Source organism: Musca domestica, unplaced genomic scaffold (genome assembly GCF_030504385.1).
Source record: "Musca domestica strain aabys unplaced genomic scaffold, Musca_domestica.polishedcontigs.V.1.1 45, whole genome shotgun sequence".
Classification (NCBI taxonomy): domain Eukaryota; kingdom Metazoa; phylum Arthropoda; class Insecta; order Diptera; family Muscidae; genus Musca; species Musca domestica.
The window spans coordinates 7143341-7160942 of NW_026712335.1; the positions used below are offsets into that span (position 1 = coordinate 7143341).

At 36.6% G+C, this 17602-nt stretch overlaps 2 protein-coding genes across 3 annotated transcripts in view; both read right to left on the reverse strand.

Annotated features, from left to right (window-relative positions):
- Positions 1-17602, reverse strand: part of LOC101889679 (death-associated inhibitor of apoptosis 1) — a 98630-nt gene that overhangs the window by 38891 nt on the left and 42137 nt on the right. The window lies entirely within an intron of this gene.
- LOC101889520 (uncharacterized) lies at positions 10036-11682 on the reverse strand. Its single transcript, XM_005178676.4, has 2 exons — positions 11565-11682; positions 10036-11510 (listed from the first exon to the last, which is right to left on the reverse strand). The coding sequence occupies exons 1-2, from the start codon at positions 11592-11594 to the stop codon at positions 10245-10247; spliced, it is 1296 nt and encodes a 431-aa protein (XP_005178733.2). The 5' UTR covers positions 11595-11682; the 3' UTR covers positions 10036-10244.

Sequence of the window (17602 nt, forward strand, 5' to 3'; positions counted from 1 at the left end):
TCTCAAATTCATTCAATTCTTGGAATTCTACCTTGTTGCCTGTGGTGGTGGCAAATGGAATTCTGCCCATAAGTAAATGGCCGGCCTTTCGAATCTTGTTTGAATTGATTAGAAAAACAAAAGGAAAAAACACACAAGAGCAACAACAACAACAACACACATCTAGTGGTTTTCCTTCTATTTCTTTATTGTAAAATTTATCACGAAGCCAGATTACAACGACCTTTGTGGCGTTTTCTCCTCACGTTTGAGAGAGAGAGAGAGAGAGAGAACAAAACAACGACAACAATATCGAACCATTGAAAATATAAAACGTCACATGCATACCTACCGCCCAGCCCGTTAACAATGTAATTTTTCTTACCAGCTTGCCCCCTGCCCCAACTCTCTGAACTCCTCTGAAATCGACGAAACGTTCGATCATTAGTTAAGGTTTCTTTTTGACCTTTTTCCATAGTCATTGGCTTAAAAAACAAGCTGATTTGATTATGGGAAAAAAGAGTTAACAATAAATCGTTTCAAATTCAAACGCTTTTGGTGGATCAAAGCTAACGCCGCCACCAAATATCCCATAATATTTAGGAATTGGATGGAGGTGGGGGGAGGTGGAGTTGACCTGGCGCTCAAATGATCTATTTTGATGGGTTATTTTGGGTTGGGTGATTAGAGAAGGAATTCAAATCAAATGAGATGATTTCATTCTTTACATACATATTTACAATTGAACTCGTTATTTCAATACACGTAAAAATATGTTTGGAAATATAAGTCGTTTTTACTGCTAGCTGTGTCTACAGCCGTGTATTTAAATATATATATGGGTTGTGTCATGATTATTCAAGGAGTGGACTGATATGGGGTATATCTGTCCACTCTTCCTTCACACCAGATCTTTTTTTAGAAATTTTGGAATGTGAAGTTTAACAAGACAAAAAGCAGCTAAGTTCCGCCATACCGAACCATTTTGATGGAACTTGAAAAATTCAAAGAAAAAAATTCGAAAATGCCTCTCAAATGATGGGTTAAAAAAACTGCAACAAAAAAATATGGTATTATTTTTTTTAAATTTTATTGAATGAATGCAACAAATGTCGGAAATAGCATCAAATTTTAGAATAAGTCTAGATTTGTTCGAATTGGTCAGCTTTGGCACGAATTATGGCCTTCAAACGGCCAATGAAACTGTCACACCCTGCCCGAATTTTGCTCTGCGGTATTTTGGCCCATTCTCGGCCATGCGCTTGCTTGAGTTGATCGACACTTTGGTATTTTTTAGTGCCAACCTTGCTTTCCAAAATACTTTAGACACAATAGTCTAACGGTTTGGTATCCGGAGATTTTGATGGCCATTGTACGCTGGAAATGAAGCGTGGAACCTCATTTTATAACCATTTTTGGTAGGCGAGGGCTGAGTGCGATGGTGCTGAGTCCTGTTGGAATGTCCAAGGTCTGCGGCCAAAATATTTGCGTGCCCAAGGCTTTAATACACCCTCCAGAATATTTTCGCGATAACATTCGGCACTTATTCTGATGCTATGGTCGATTAATACGAGCGGAGAGCGACCATCGGCTGTTATGGCGGCCCACACCATCACCATGGCCGGCTCTTGAGGTTTGGTGGCCAACCGAAGGTGCACATTTTCAGATGACCTCTTTGTTTACAAACTGCTCGACAACGAATGTTTTCTGATCGAAAAAAAAAACAAATTCGGCAGTTCACCACTTTCGGCCAAGCGAAAAAACTATTTTACTCTTTTGAGTCAATTTACTTTCTGTTGCGGTGTAAGTTTTTGCACTTTTTGGAATCTTAATGGCTTTACCCCGAGCTCATTTTTCAATATTTGCCGAATGGAATATTGCGATATGTTCAGCTCACGAGCCATATTCGGCCAATGCGACGCGGGTTTCGATCAAGTCGCTTCTTTACTTTTCGAACCATTTCTGCTGATGTTGCTGTTTTCTTCCGTCCACTTCCTTGACGTTGGGCTACGCTACCAGTATCACGGTAACGAGCGATGGTACGAGACACAAAAGATTTATTCACATTTAAATGCTGGAGTGCTCTAACGATAGCCACTTGTGGTTTTCCAGCCAAATATAAAGAAATCACACCATCACGTTATATGGAGGCTACACGAAGACGTGGGGTTGCATGCACACTTTTTTAGGATAGGATGTAGTACCCAATACGAAATTTAAAACTCTGGTGAATAATGTCCCCAAAATCGTCCAAACATCGAATATAGGGGATACCGTTGTATGTGGGCTATACGATATCGTGGACATATGTAGACATTTCTATTCCAGGGGGTAAAGCGCTTAGAAAGAAAGGAAAGTCTAGTTATCCAAAATTTTACCAATTGGTGGGTAAGGAAGGTAGAAAGAGAAGAGACCGATGTCTGCCATATTCACACCAGATCTTGTGTTTTTAAAAATATTGGGATTTTTGAAGTTTTAAAAGAATCGGAGTGTTTTGGGTGCTCAAAATGTTTACCTCTTTGTGGGGGAGGGACCAGAAGGAGTGGACCAATTTCTGCCATATTCACACCAAATCTTGTGTTGGTTTTCTACCATTTGATTGGGATTTGTGAAGTTTAAAAAATCAAATTCTTATTTCGCATTTTATAAGCGTTTTGGTTATTCAAAAATGTTGACCCCTTGGTAGGGTAGGTACCAGAAAGTGAGGACCAATATCTGCTATCTTCACACCAGATCTTGTGTTGGCAGAAATCTTGGGATATGTGATGTTTAAAACAAATCGAATGCATATTTCGTATTTTATGAGCGCTTTGGTTATTCAAAATTTTGACCTCTTTGGGGTGAGGTATCAAAAGGAGTGGACCAATATCTGCCATCTTCACACCAGTTTTTGTGTTAGTAGAAATATTCCAATTTATGAGATTGAAAATAATCGGATTCTTATTTTAATGAACATTATGGTTATTCTAAATGTTAACTCCTTTGTGAAGGAGGTGGCAGTCCTTGATAAGTCCCAAAATCATTCTGAAAGTTATGTCCCGGCTCCATTTCATTTATGGAAGAATTGTTTTTGGCCAGACCATTTGATGATATTGTGAATCTATTAAAATACATTTTTGGTTTCATGAAAATTGGGCTTGCGTTTCATTCCTACCTCTGTGCATGTATCATCCCGAGATGCATGTAAATCCCCATTGTTTTCATCTACCCTAAACTGCGTTATGAGTTCTCCCAGCTGTGGCTCCATCAGCATTAATCACATCACATTCCAGAGATTTTTTTTTAAATATGAGTTTTTTCAGACAATTTTATTGAAAAAATAAATACAGATTTGTTTAGTTTTGCCTGACCACAGCGATCGACCGTCGGCTGCTTGGAATGATATCATCATCATCACAACCATGACTACCTACGTGCGACTCAACAAGTTATGGACGTTGATCAATTTTATTTTTATGTCGTTCTTGTTTATTTTTAGATCACAATGTCCTTCTCAGAAATTCCAAAAACAGCAAAACAAAAAACAGAAGCATATGTGAAATTAAAAAACGAAGAATAATGGAGGAGTGATGAAAAGACTACAAGGCTATTCAAAAAGAAACGGGAAAACCGGGTCGATCGACCAATGAGACAATATTTGCAAATATTTTTAATTTCGATTTTTTTGCAAAATGCATCTGCGCTTATTTAGGATGAAATTTAAGGGGCATCTATCTCTTGACGCTTTGGCTAGAGTTCTTTGGTAAAAGATCAAGCGGAAATCCCTTACAACAATTGAATTAAATTACTCTTTTTAAGGGATCAATCGAAGAAAGTTGTCCTTCTTAGTTGGAGAATCCAGTTAAGTAGAGCTAAAAATAGAAGACACGTGTATCGCCGTTTAAGCGTTTACATCGCGCAAACTAGCATAAATAGAAAGGGTAAGTTAGGGGCTGCTTTCTTTGCTGGGGGCTGCTGCGTTCGACATTGAGGGGGATTTATCAATATCACAGTTGAGACAACTGCTACTCACAGAGTAGATCGATGAATTATTATTATTCAAAATGTTGACTCTTTGTGGGGGAGGTACTTGATTGAGTGGGCAGATATTGTCCATTTTTGCACCTGACCCAGCACTAACACAAATGGTAGGATCTACAAAGTTATAGCAAAGTCGGATTATCCTTCCACTTTTTATGCTGTAATATTTTTTTTTTTTTTTTTTTTTTGAAAATTTCGATCTTTTGTGGTAGAGGTACCAGAAGGCGTGGACCGATATTGTCCATTTCCGAACTCGATCTAAGTCTGACAATAATATTACGATGTACCAAGTGTGAATGCTTCCTTCGAGAGTTGTTGTGCGCACAAGCCAGCCAGACAAACGGACAGATCGATTTCAAATATCCTGAAACGGAATTGGTCCAAAGAGACCTAGGGTCTAAAACCGTTACAATCGAATTCAAATGTCCTGAAACGGAATTGGTCCAAAGAGACCTAGGGTCTAAAACCGTTATTTCGATTATATTTACCTTCTCTAACCATATGCTGAGGGTATAGAAAGAGCAAATGGATATATGACTCATCCGTCCTTTTCTCACCTATAAAGCGCTCGTTAGAGAGCACATAATACAAGAGAAACATTAATAAAGTTCAAATAGCAGCCTCTCCACTGATTACACGTGCACTTACTTTGCCATTGTCCAACTCATCTTGGTATTAGACATGGGCTTATAGCAGATGCAAATTCTGCACGACTTGTCATTCTCCAAAACAGAGCCAACAGTTAATTCTTTAGTTAGCCGTTAATCTACTCGTGGACCACACCACAGTTTTATCTCCCCTAACTGTTCATATCGTTTTTGTTCTCTTTTCTCTTGAAATTTTAGAGGAGCTCAATGGACAAGTAAATCTCTGAGTGTAGTGGCTGTTATAAGCAACTGCGTATCGTTTAACCTAACCTAGCCTAGGACCTGCATATATCAAAATTTGGACCAAATTGCTCTTTTTTTCACCAATGAACTAAAACAAAGCTCTCTAAAATTTTTAAAAGATTTGTATTCAATATTACGAAATATATCTCAAAATATTGGGGTACCTTGTATATAGTCAAGGCTATATAGAGGCCTTTAAAAGTTTGGCTCAAAAATGCAAAACTCTTTTGGGACCAGCCAGACACACAAACAGACAGACGGGAAAATGACACAGCTGAACTGATCCTTGGGGTCTAAAACTGTGATTTCGATAAGTAAATATTTTGGCCGTCTCAAATGATGCATAAGCTCTGTAGCCATATGACTGAGGGTATTGAGATAGTTTCTCCTATTTTGTATATAGAATAGAAAACCTTATTAAATTTTCTACAGAGAAGGCTCTCTTTAAATCTTTATCCAAAAAGTGAGAGAGAGATTATTTGCATAGCACTGTTATACGGTCGTTTTCTCGTGAGTTTCAGAGAACTTCTTTTTGTCAAAAAAAAAAAAAAAAAACTTCACACAAGTCATGGAGACCACACCACACTTCCGTTACCCATTCATTTGACATTTATGACTCTTTGTTAGAAGTCAGATATAGTGGGTATTGAGGAAAACAAAAATAAAACAGAATGAGTTTAAATTTAATGAATGGAGAGAAACAAGAAGGTGCCAATATGATTGGTGGTGTATCACCATCACAGTGCTCGTGTTGTAGTCGCAGTAGTTGATTGGATGGCCCAAAAAAAGAAGCAAAACTAAATGTGAGTTGTGTGTTGTTGGCATACAATTTACGCACAATCATTGTGATTTCCAAAAAAAAAAAAAACATAACAAAAACAACTATATCCCACATCCCATCCATCCATGCCCAACAACACAACATTTGTTGTGTTTTTACGGTCGAAGAAGACATGGTTGAATGCACTACTTCCGCTGGCAAAGGAAATAATTATACAAAAAACCAACCAACAACAACAACAACAACAAATAACAACAATGGGAAATGCAGAGTCGAAGACGGAGAAGAAGAAGAACTACAAGTTGTAAATAATAAGAAACAAAAAAGCAAAAAAGAGAAACCTAATACCAGCATCATATCAACAAAGTAAACAAAAAACGGAAGAATGAAACAACAAACTTGGGGATTAAATGAAGAAGAAGGCAAAGTAGTAATCCCAAGGTAAAAAGAAGCAAATTGGTCAACACACTTGAAAGGCGTTTGCAGATGGGTAATTTGGTAGGAAGGAAGTACGCATTTCAAAAATATTAGAAATATCGAAACCATTATTTCAAAACACCAACAACGGAAGTAGTAATTAGAAATTTGAAATACACATATCATCATTATTTAGCCAAATTCATTCAACAAGTGATAAGAATGACTCACCTAGAGGAGAGCATGTTTTTTAAATAAAAAAAAAACAAAAATATCCATAAATAAAAATACAAAGAGCGCGTTCTGAGAAATTGCAATGACGTTATACGTATATAAGTGCTTAGGTCACATAATAAACACACACACATATACACCAATATTATAGCAGCGAGTATTTAGGTCAGTGTTGCCAGCATTGAGGATTTTTCGCACAAAAATGGGAATTTTTGAGGAATTTTGACACACAAATGGGGACTTTACACAATTCTGTTTTCTACAGTACAAATGTCAGCTAACATGACAGCATCAGCACTTGTGAATAATAATAATAATAATAATAATAATAATAATAATAATAATAATAATAATAATAATAATAATTATAATAATAATAATAATAATAATAATAATAATAATAATAATAATAATAATGATAATAATAATAATAATAATAATGATAATAATAATAATAATAATAACAATAAAAATATATTTACAGGGTAAGATGAAAAAACTGCAACCAATTTCAGACTGCTGTCATTTCTAAGCCACTCGTCCGACAGCTGTTAAAATTATTCCGGTGACAGCTCATTATATTGTTTACCAGCGTAACATCGCACGTGACGAAATCGCTCGTAGCGTAGCCCGACGTCAAGGAAGTGGATGGAAGAAAACGCAACATCAGCAGAAATGGTTCGAAAAGTAAAGAAGAGACTTGATCGAAACCCGCGTCGCTGTGGCCGAAAAATGGCTCGTGTGCTGAATATATCGCAATATTCCATTCGGCAAATATGGAAAAATGAGCTCGGGTTAAAGCCATTGAAATTACAAAAAGTGCAAGAACTTACACCGCAAAGTGGTGCTTCGCTTGGCCGAAAGTGGGGATCTGCCGAATTTGGTTTTCTCGGATGAGAAAACATTCGTTGTCCAGCAGTTTGTAAACAAACATGTGCATCTTCAGTTGGCCACCAGAACTCAAGCGCCGGCCATGGTAATGGCGTGGGCTGCCATAACAGCCGATGTTCGCACTCCGCTCATATTAATCGACCGTGGCATTAGAATAATTGCCGAATATTATCGCGAAAATATTGTGGAAGGTGTATTAAAGCCTTAGGCACGCAAACATTTTGGCGGCAGACCTTGGACATTTCAACTCAGCTTCATCGCACTCAGCAGGCGCCACTCAAGAATGGTTACAAAATGTGGTCCCACGACCACATTTCCAGCGACCAAAATCTCCGGATACCAACCCTTGGACTATTATGTCTGGAGTATTTTGGAAAGCAAGGTTGACACTAAACAAGTAAAAAACATTAAGTTCGGCCGGGCCAAAGATTTAATACCCTCCACCTTAGGGTAAAAGAAACATTAGAAGAAATGTGGCAAAAACCATTAAATTACCGAATATCGGGAGGTACCGTTATATGGGGGCTATACCAAAACGTGGACCTATAATTACAATGTTTCGCTACACGAATTTTTAGACAAATCAGTGAAAAAATGTGGCAAAAATCATAAAAATACCGCATATCGGGATGTACCGTTATATGGGGGCTATATCAAATCATGGACCCATGCATGCAATGTTTCGCCACCGGAGCTGGAACCCATTATGACCAACAAATACCAATTTTCAGACAAATCCGTGAAAAAAGGTTGCAAAAATCATCAAATTACCGAATATCGGGAGGTACCGTTTTATGGGGGCTATACCAAATCATGAACCCATACATGCAATGTTTCGCCACCGGAGCTGGAAACCATTATGACCCACAAATACCAATTTTTAGACAAATCAGTGAAAAAATGTGGCAAAAATCATAAAAATACCGAATATCGGGAGGTACCGTTATATGGGGACTATACCAGAACGTGGACCGATATATCTCATTTTCAATACCAACCATCCTAGACACAATGCAAATAGCTCTGCTAAATTTTGGCGCTCTACGTCAAATAATGTGGGCTGTATCGTGATTTCAACAGACAGACGGACAGACAGACGGACATCGTTAAATCGAGTTAGAATTTTATGCTGATTATGAATATATATACTTCATGGGGTCTAAGACAAATATTTAAGGATGTTACAAACGGAATGACAAAGTTAATATACCCTCCTTTCCAAGGTGGAGGGTATAAAAATACCAAAGTGTCGATCAACTCAAGCAGGCGCTTCGCCGGAAATGGGCCAAAATACCGCAGAGCAACCTTCGGGCAGCGTGTGACGGTTTCATTGGCCGTTTGAAGGTCATAATTCGTGCCAAAGGTGACCAATTCGAACAAATCTAAACTTATTCTAAAATTTGATGCAATTTCCGACATCTTTTGCTTTCATTCAATAAAATTAAAAAGAAAGGAAAAATTGTGGCGTGTGACTTTGTTTCAGGTCTTTTTTTATCTCACCTTGTATGGTCTGTCCCAGAACTGCAAGGATGTAAAAGTTTTTACTACGATAACCGATTTCCCCTTTATGATATCGAAAAAAATTGTAAAACTTGTAGATTCCTGCAGGTTCTGGAACAGCCTTATAATTTCGTATAATTTTGTCTTTGACGTTTTTAATTTAATTTTCTTATTAATGTATGTTGGCAACCCTGTTTTTTACTAGACAAAAATATTTAATTTCAAAATTAACTTGTAACCAATATATTGATTACCAACACTTAATCAATACCAACAAGTACACTTGAATCGCGTAGACTATATCATATATTTAACAACAAATATTTTTTATTAGAATTATCACAAATATTTTTTAATTTAATGACGGAGCACATTGAAAATATCGACGTTCATCTCGCAAAATAGTTTCGATCAATTGAAATCAAATAAAATAAAAAATTTTAAAAGAATTAAAAAAAAAAAAAACAATAAGTTCGGCCGGAAACATTTTTATATAAAAGTATCTGAATTCACTTTAAGTATCTGAATTCACTTTAAGTATCTGAAAACACTTTAAACTTTAAACTTCATATACCAGTAAGACCGTTTGCGTAATGCAGTTAAATAGAAAACGGGAACCTCTATATGCAATTTTCTACTTCAAGGATTGTCCTGTATCAAATCTTCTAAAATACCAAATTTGAAACAATTATGTGGGTAAATGTGACTAGGACTATGAAAATACCGAATATCGGTGGGCATAGTTATATGTGCGCTTTAGGAAAACGTGAAATTAAATATTCAATGTTCTGCCACTGGGACAGACAGACAGACGGACATCGTTAAGTCAACTTAGAATTTTATGCTGATTATGAATATATACTTTATAAGGTCTACGATGAATATTTAGGCATATTACAAACGGAATGACACAGTTAATATACCTTCCTTCCCAAGGTTGTGGGGATAAAAAGATGAAAATAGACTTTTGAAAAAAACACAACTAAAATTTAGAAAAAATTCATGAAATCTTTATTTCAATTGATAATACGGTCCATAATGTTTTGACATTCTGAAAATTGGTGTGCCAATTTCCCGGTCCCGAGAAATTGGTCTGCCAATTTCACGGTCACGTGGCATCGTCTTCTTAAAACCACATGTTGTGCAAGTTAAGCTCTTGCATTTTGGGCAAAAAAAAAACTGGATATCATCTCACTGTAGCGCTCACCATTCACAGTTCGTGAGTACCGATTCGCAACACCTTTGAGGAAGTACGGTCCAATGATGCCACCAGCCCATAAACCACTCTAAACTGTGAAACTAAAAACTCAAACACAAACAGTATTGTTAAATTAAAATTATATATATTTTTTTAAATATATTATTGTTTCCTTAGTAAAGAAACGGTATAGCGACTATAGGAACATATCATGCCGAAAATAAAAATTAGTTTGTAAAAAAAATAAATTAGAGCGACTTAAAGCGTATCGGAAACAGTGAAATGTTGAAAATGAAAGCGTCGTCTAGTGCGACACTTAACCCTAAAAAAACACCTATGCTTTAGTTCTGTACTTGCGGCTATATTTGGAACGTAAAAACGTTTGTCGGCGTCTTCTGCGTCTGCGAACAACGGGTCCCTCTAACAAATCGTCGTGGTCGTAGTCGTAATAATCAGTTTCGTTTTCATCGGGTCCATCAGTGTTAACGTTATCAATTTCAAAATCATTGGGACTGGTAATGGGACAATCGCTACTGACTTCACCGTCGGGCAAGAGACATTTTCGCTTGTCTTCTTTCCAGCCGTCGGATATATCAAAGTCATCGAGGTCATCTCCGTTGGGGGGATAGTTCACGAATGTGAAATGCACAAATGGTTGCCCATTAAGAAATGGTTGCGGATAATTGTAGGTGTTATAGCCGCCGTAATAGCTATTGAAGCACGGGCTACATTGAAATGGCATGCCATTGAGCAAGATATAGGCAAATGGTAGACGCAGGCAGTAATCGCAATTAGGTTGAGGGAGCTGTTGCAGTGTTCTGCCAGGCATAGCTGGTCGCTTTGAATGTCTTCTTGGTCGGAATGGAACATATTTCACCGTTTCGCGACAATTTCCAGCATCATTATCGTCAAAGTAGTCCTGGAAATCTGAATTAGAATCACAGACTGTTACCCTCTTTGCTTCCATGACACGGCTTTTACACTGTTTGCCGCAGACGCGATGCCGCTTGCGATGGCAACGTGAAGCAGTCGAAAACCGCTGCATGTCGCAATTACTCCTCGACCGCAAAACAATACAGCATGGATCCGTATTATTATAGCCCAAACCGAACTTTCCCCCCACTCGAGACGCTTTAACATCCTGATGCAAATGCACGTTATTATCGTTATTGAGTGTTATATTGCCTTCATTGCTTTCGATTAGGTTGTGTATTTGATTCGTCAAACGAATCACGTTGGTCGTATTAAAAGGTTTGGTTGACTTTGTGAATTGAGTATCGTTTACACCCTGCACTAGTAGTTCACTCATTGATAATTCCGGACAATTTGGACATTCCTTCAGGCATTTACCAACATCTTCAACGCCTTGACAGACCTGTTTGCATTTTTCCCTATTTTCGAAACACTCTTGGTATTCCTTCAAGGTAGGTTCGTCATAGTTTTGCAATTGAGTCTGGATGACAATTGGATTGACAGGGATACTATGTTGAATGGTGGTGGTATTTCCATCAACAATCAGTTCTTTGTCTTCAGCTGCAATGGCATTGGTGGGGGTGGTGTTGATGACGAGTAAAACTGCCAAAAAGAAGTTCACGAGTATCTAAAGAAAAATATGAATCAAAGTTTCGTTTAACATTGAATGTTTCTAACATACCTGGAGTTTCATTTGCTTAGTGAGTACCATACTCCTTGGCTCTTTAATTTCAACTGATTATAGATCGATTGCATTTTTATACTGAAAGCTTTTCGATATCGCCCATTATCAATGGAAGCTATATTGATAACATATCATTAGCTTAACAAAAGAATGTTTATAAATATTTCAAATTGCAGCGAAATTAGCTATTTTCTATATGAATTTTTGGGAATATTGATTAAAAAAATTTTTTGGTAAAATTTTAGCGAATGGAGAGAGAGAAAATGCTCTCAGTAAAAGTTACTAAGTTCTAATCTTTACAGGGCAAGTTATCGTACACTTTCAAGGCCAATAAAGAGGGCACACAACAAAGCACCCCATCTACTGTGTCACAAAGTATACGATTAATACCATTGTCATTCTTTCTGTCCGGGAAACCAATTGTATTTTTCCGATTAGATTTCAAAACGACACATTCTATTAGACACCAACAAATATAATTTTTTGTTTCGAACGTCTACGCATGTTAGAATTAAGAAGGTAAACTAGTATGTTTTCAATTTGTTTTCGTTACAACGTTACCTAAAATTCGACGTAGCGTACACAAATATTCCAGTACCCTACTATAGAAAATGTTTTGTAGGTCAGAGATCGCTATGCTTTGCTTTTTAATTTTACCATGAAATATATAAAAATATACCAGACTAGCAAATGCCTGCTACTTTGCCAACGAAAAGTCCACCTTGAAATTTGAGATTCGTTCCGATTTCGTTTCTTCTTAGTACTCAAAATGCACAATCTGTTTAGTTTGACATAATGTACCAAATTTACAGAAATTCAAGGTTCGAAAAGTTTAGAAGCGACTTGATCGAAACCCGCGTCGCAGTTGCCGAAAAATTACTCGTGAGCTGAACATATCGCAATATTCCATTCGGCAAATACTGAAAAATGAGCTCTTACCCTGAGCCATTGAAATTCCAAAAAATTCAAGAACTTACACCGCAACAGAAAGAAAATAGGGCACGCAAATATTTTGGCCGCAGACCTTGGACATTTCAACAGGACTCAGCACTATCGCACTCAGGACGCGCAACCCAAGAATGGTTACAAAATGAAGTTCCACGCTTCATTTCCAGCGCACAATGGCCACCGAAATCTCCGGCTACCAATCCGTTGGACTATTGTGTCTGGAGTATTTTGGAAAGCAAGATTGACACTAAAAATACCAAAGTGTGGATCACTTTAAGCATCGCCGGAAATGGGCCAAAATATCGCAGAGCAACGTTCGGGCAGGTGGCCATTGGCCATAATTCGTGCCAAACGTGACCAATTCGAACAAATCTAAACCTATTATACCATTTGATGCTATTTCTGCCATTTTTTGCTTTCATTCAATAAAATAAAAAAAATGTAAAAATTATGGGGTTTGACTTTGTTGCAGTTTTTTTTTATCTCACCCTGTATATCTAAACCGATCTTCACCAAATTTGACATACTAGCTTCTAGACTCAATTCGGTCGTAAGTGCCAAATCCCATGGTACAATAAGGAGGTAGAACAGCTTCGTAAAACTACAGAAATACAGCCCTGAGGCTATGCCCGCTTCCTGTCAGAATTATTCAAAATTATATCCAACAAGTTGTTTTCATATATTTGATATTTTTTGTTCATTTTTAAAAAGGAGTCAAAAAGCGTAAGAGATGAATGAAATGTCTATATGTTCTCTCAAAAATATGATCCTAAGCGTTCAATCTTTCAATTCCGTTGCAAATATGGTCAGTATCATTAATGCGCGCCCCGCAATTTATGTTTCTTCCAATAATTGATTTTGAAAATATTTTGTTTTTATTTTTCAAAACAGTAAATACATACACAAAATTGGCAGAAGTCGGACACACTTACAAAAAAATTATAACCAGATTGTTAGCTCTACCTTACCTTTTTATTGTACCATGCCAAATCCCATTGGGCTAATTTTACACGTTTGGTGCACAATAAAAGCCAAATCTGACCCGATCTCGATAAAATTTAGCAAAGGTACTTCTGAGCTGTATTTGATATATTTCCCCAAATATTGTTGTTACAGAGTGCATATTATGGCTGCGGAGGACAAAAATAACAAATCGGATATCTGAACCGATTTCGATCAAATTTGGAATACTTATTTTCAGACCTAATTTGGTCGTATGTGCAAAATTCCATACTATTTGGTGCACAAAAAAGGCAAATCGGACAAATCTACATTTTGACAGATTATATTTAATTCCAATAGGGTTCGTCCTTGGGCCAAACAATGATTTTCTGCAAAAATTCTTCTGGATCGGACAATAAATGCGACCTGTACTTTGTAAACAAATATACGTGGACGGTCGGAGGGACATGCATAAATCGACACAGAATGTGATTCTATGCAGATCATCAAAAGGAACTATGGGTCTATATCGTTTCCTTTTGCCTGTTACAAATAAATTCACAAAGACCTAATACCCCGACCACCTTGTGGTGTAGGGTATAAAAACCACCTCCATATATCACACTTACTTTCAAACCAAATTTCAAATTTAAATTTTGTCTTTGGTATTTTTTTCTTGCACTCCATCTGCGACTCTCTTTATACCCTACAAGGGCATGATCACCAGAATTCAGTACATGACAAAAGACGCTCATGTTGGAATTTTCCCTAAAACATTTTCTTTAACTGTTTTAAAGTAAAATCTGCAGCAAATCGAACATCAATCAACATTTTTTGTAAGAAATATATACTCCTGGCTATACGTCGGTTAAATAATTGATAAATAAAATTAAATAATAATTAAATCTCAAGATATTATTCTCACATTTATATCCTATTTGGAAAAAAAGAGTCCACCAGAATCGTTTGCGCCAAGTCGGGAACCAGTAAAATCATTATGGTCACACAAAGAACACAACGTTTTCATTCAAAATAAAATGATTTCATACAATATGGAAGTTTGGAATGACGAGAGCAAGTTGTTATTGTCATTATTTTAATTTAATTTTTTTTTTTGAATATTTCGTTGCATTCGATGATTGAATGTTTGTGTGGTGTGGTGGGGAGAGGGGGTATTATGAGTAATACCAATTCATTCATTTGATTAAATTCCCGAAAATATCTTTGTGAACGCATATGCTAAATCAACTATGTGTGATTGTTTACCCCAAATAGAATGAATTTCAATACACATTGATAATAGTCAATTTATATATGATAAATTACTACGTATATACAAAATCCCTCTTCTCCCTCTAATGAATTCCTGAAAATGGGTACGTAACTGAATGTAGCTTTGCATTTTCCCAATTTTCAGGGCTCTGACTATTAACGATTTCCTGTACAGGGTGAGATGACAAAACTGCAACCAAATTTAGACTGCTGTCATTTCTAAGCCACTCGTCCGACAGCTGTTAAAATTATTCCAGTGACAGCTCATTATATTGTTTACAAGCGTACAAAAGCATTTTGGTGAGATATTTTCAGAAAATAAGTTATTCCTGATGGAATTCAAGCGTTATAGTGTTATTTCTTTATATTTGGCTGGAAAAACACAAGTGCCATCGTTAGAGCACTCCAGCATTTAAATGTAAATAAATCTTTTGTATCTCGTACCATCGCTCGTTACCGTGATGCTGGTAGCGTAGCCCGGCGTCTAGGAAGTGGTCGGAAGAAAACAGCAACTTCAGCAGAAATGGTTCGAAAAGTAAAGAAGCGACTTGAAACCCGCGCATATCGCAATATTCTATTCAGCAAATATTGAAAAATGAGCTCGGGTAAAGCCATTGAAAAAAGTGCAAGAACTTACACCGCAACAGAAAGAAAATAGACTCAAAAGAGCTAAAGAGTTGCATCGGTTGACCGAAAATGGTCATCTGCCGAATTTGGTTTTCTCCGAAAAGAAAACATTCGTTGTCCAGCAGTTTGTAAACAAAAAAAAAAAAAAATGATCGTGTTTACTTGCCAAAGAGGTCAGGTGAAGCGCTTCGCCGGGAATAGGCCAAAATACCGCAGAGCAACATTCAGGCAGCATGTGGTTTTATTGGCCGTTTGAAGGCCATAATTCGACCAATTCGAACAAATCTAAACTTATTCTAAAATTTTATGCTATTTCCGACATAAATTGATCTGCACATTTCCAAAATCACCTTCTTATTTCAATGCTACTTCCCAAACCTAACTCTTATGTGAAATATCAATATATTAGCTTAAAACCAAATGGTCCAAATTCAGAGCTTTTTGGTACACTTACAGTTCAAATTTCCAAAAACCCTACGCAACTTCAATAACTCAATAAATTTCTGATTTCCATGTCTATCCCTTCCCCAAATACCAAAACCACCTCCATATGTCCACCCAATTCACAAAAAATGGCTCTAACACCAAATTTCAAATTTCTGCAGTAACGTTCAAATATTATTCAAATCTCAATCCTACACACTAACAATGATCCAAATGTCAACATTTCAAAATACCAGCTTAATCCGTATACCCAAACCCAAATTTTACCAAATATAGTACAGTCCCTACAATTAGTACAGATTTCCTTCCAGTACGAAATAAAAAAATACCCTCCATCATTTGGAACAAATTTGAAAATTTTCAAAAAAAAAATAAAATCCGGTAAAAATTCTACTAAAATCCTAAAAATGCCGAATATAGACGTTATATTGGAGTCTGTACGAAGACGTGCACCTGCAAAGGCCATTACAATATTCAAATACGAAACTTGAAAAAAAATCCAATGAATAATGTAGCTAAAATCATCAAAATACCGAATATAAGGAGGTACCGTTATATCGGGGCTATACAAAGACCTGGACCTGCATAGACAATTTTCTCTTATAGACTGTAGTTTTCATTACGAACTCTAAATATGAAATTTGAAACAGCTGCGGTGAATAAGGTGCCTAAAAACGTCAAAATATCGAATATATTGGTGTGCCGTTGTATGTGGGATCGTATAGCCTACATCGTGATATAGAAATGTCTCTTCCTATATAGAAATTTCTCTTCCTGACGGAAGAAAGAACTTCTGGTATGGATTTTTAGACAATTCCATTAAAAAATGTAGCTAACCGTTATATGGGGATATACGATATCTTTGACCTATATGGACAATGCTCTTCCAGGGGGTAAAGTACGGAATGACGAACTTAATATACCCTCATGCTATGTATGGTGGAATGTATAAAAAGTCACAGCCAGTGTATGGGCGAGACACACTAAAATTGACTTTTTGCCCATTGTTTGTGTGTGTACTATTTTCAATTATAGGATCATTTTGATATAACTCCCGAACCGTTTCAAATTACCCCATCATGTAACCACCTTCCAATGATATCTAAAGGGTAATTATATTTTTGGCAAAATTGGTTTAAACAGCAAACGTACACATCGTGTTTTGTTTCACTGTCAAACATCTTCAGTTTGGTTTATAATTAAACCATGAATCGTCTTACGTTACAAAATGTGTGTTCTGTTAATAAAGTTCATTATCAATAAATTGTGTATTTTTGGGATATTTTCGCAACTTTGGAACCCTATATCTCGGTAAGTATTGATTTCCCCTCGAAAACAATTGTGTCGCTTTAATTAGGATAACAAAACCTACACTCCTACAGCTAAACTTAATTTGTTACCCGATTTGCACAGGAAAGCTAACTTAAGGCAAGTCCTTGTTGTCCTTGTAAATTACTGACAGCTTGTTTTTGCGTGTCGAAAGAAAACAAACAAAAACACCAATTTTGTATAAGTTTTTTACTTGTTTTTATTTTAGCAAACTGTTGAAAAAATGCTCCTAAAATTAGTTTTTTAGCTTTCGCATTCATTTTCTTTCGTTATACATAAACAGATCCTGAGTGTCTTTTAGTGTCCAAATTATCGTACACACCTAATAACATGCCAGCAAACTTTACAACCCGATTTCCATAAATACGGCAACTCTGATCATAAACGACCTCTCGTTGTTTACAAAAGGCACAAACAACACAACGAACTCAATGGAAACATACGAGGTACTTGTTAAAACTGCTCCCATAAAC

What these genes read in the sequence shown, in the direction of transcription:
- LOC101889520 (XM_005178676.4), bottom strand. Translation starts at nt 11,594, where the DNA reads ATGGTACTCACTAAGCAAATGAAACTCCAG. An exon ending in CTAAGCAAATGAAACTCCAG is followed by an intron (nt 11,511 to 11,564) that starts GTATGTTAGAAA and finishes ATTTTTCTTTAG; the next exon opens with ATACTCGTGAACTTCTTTTT.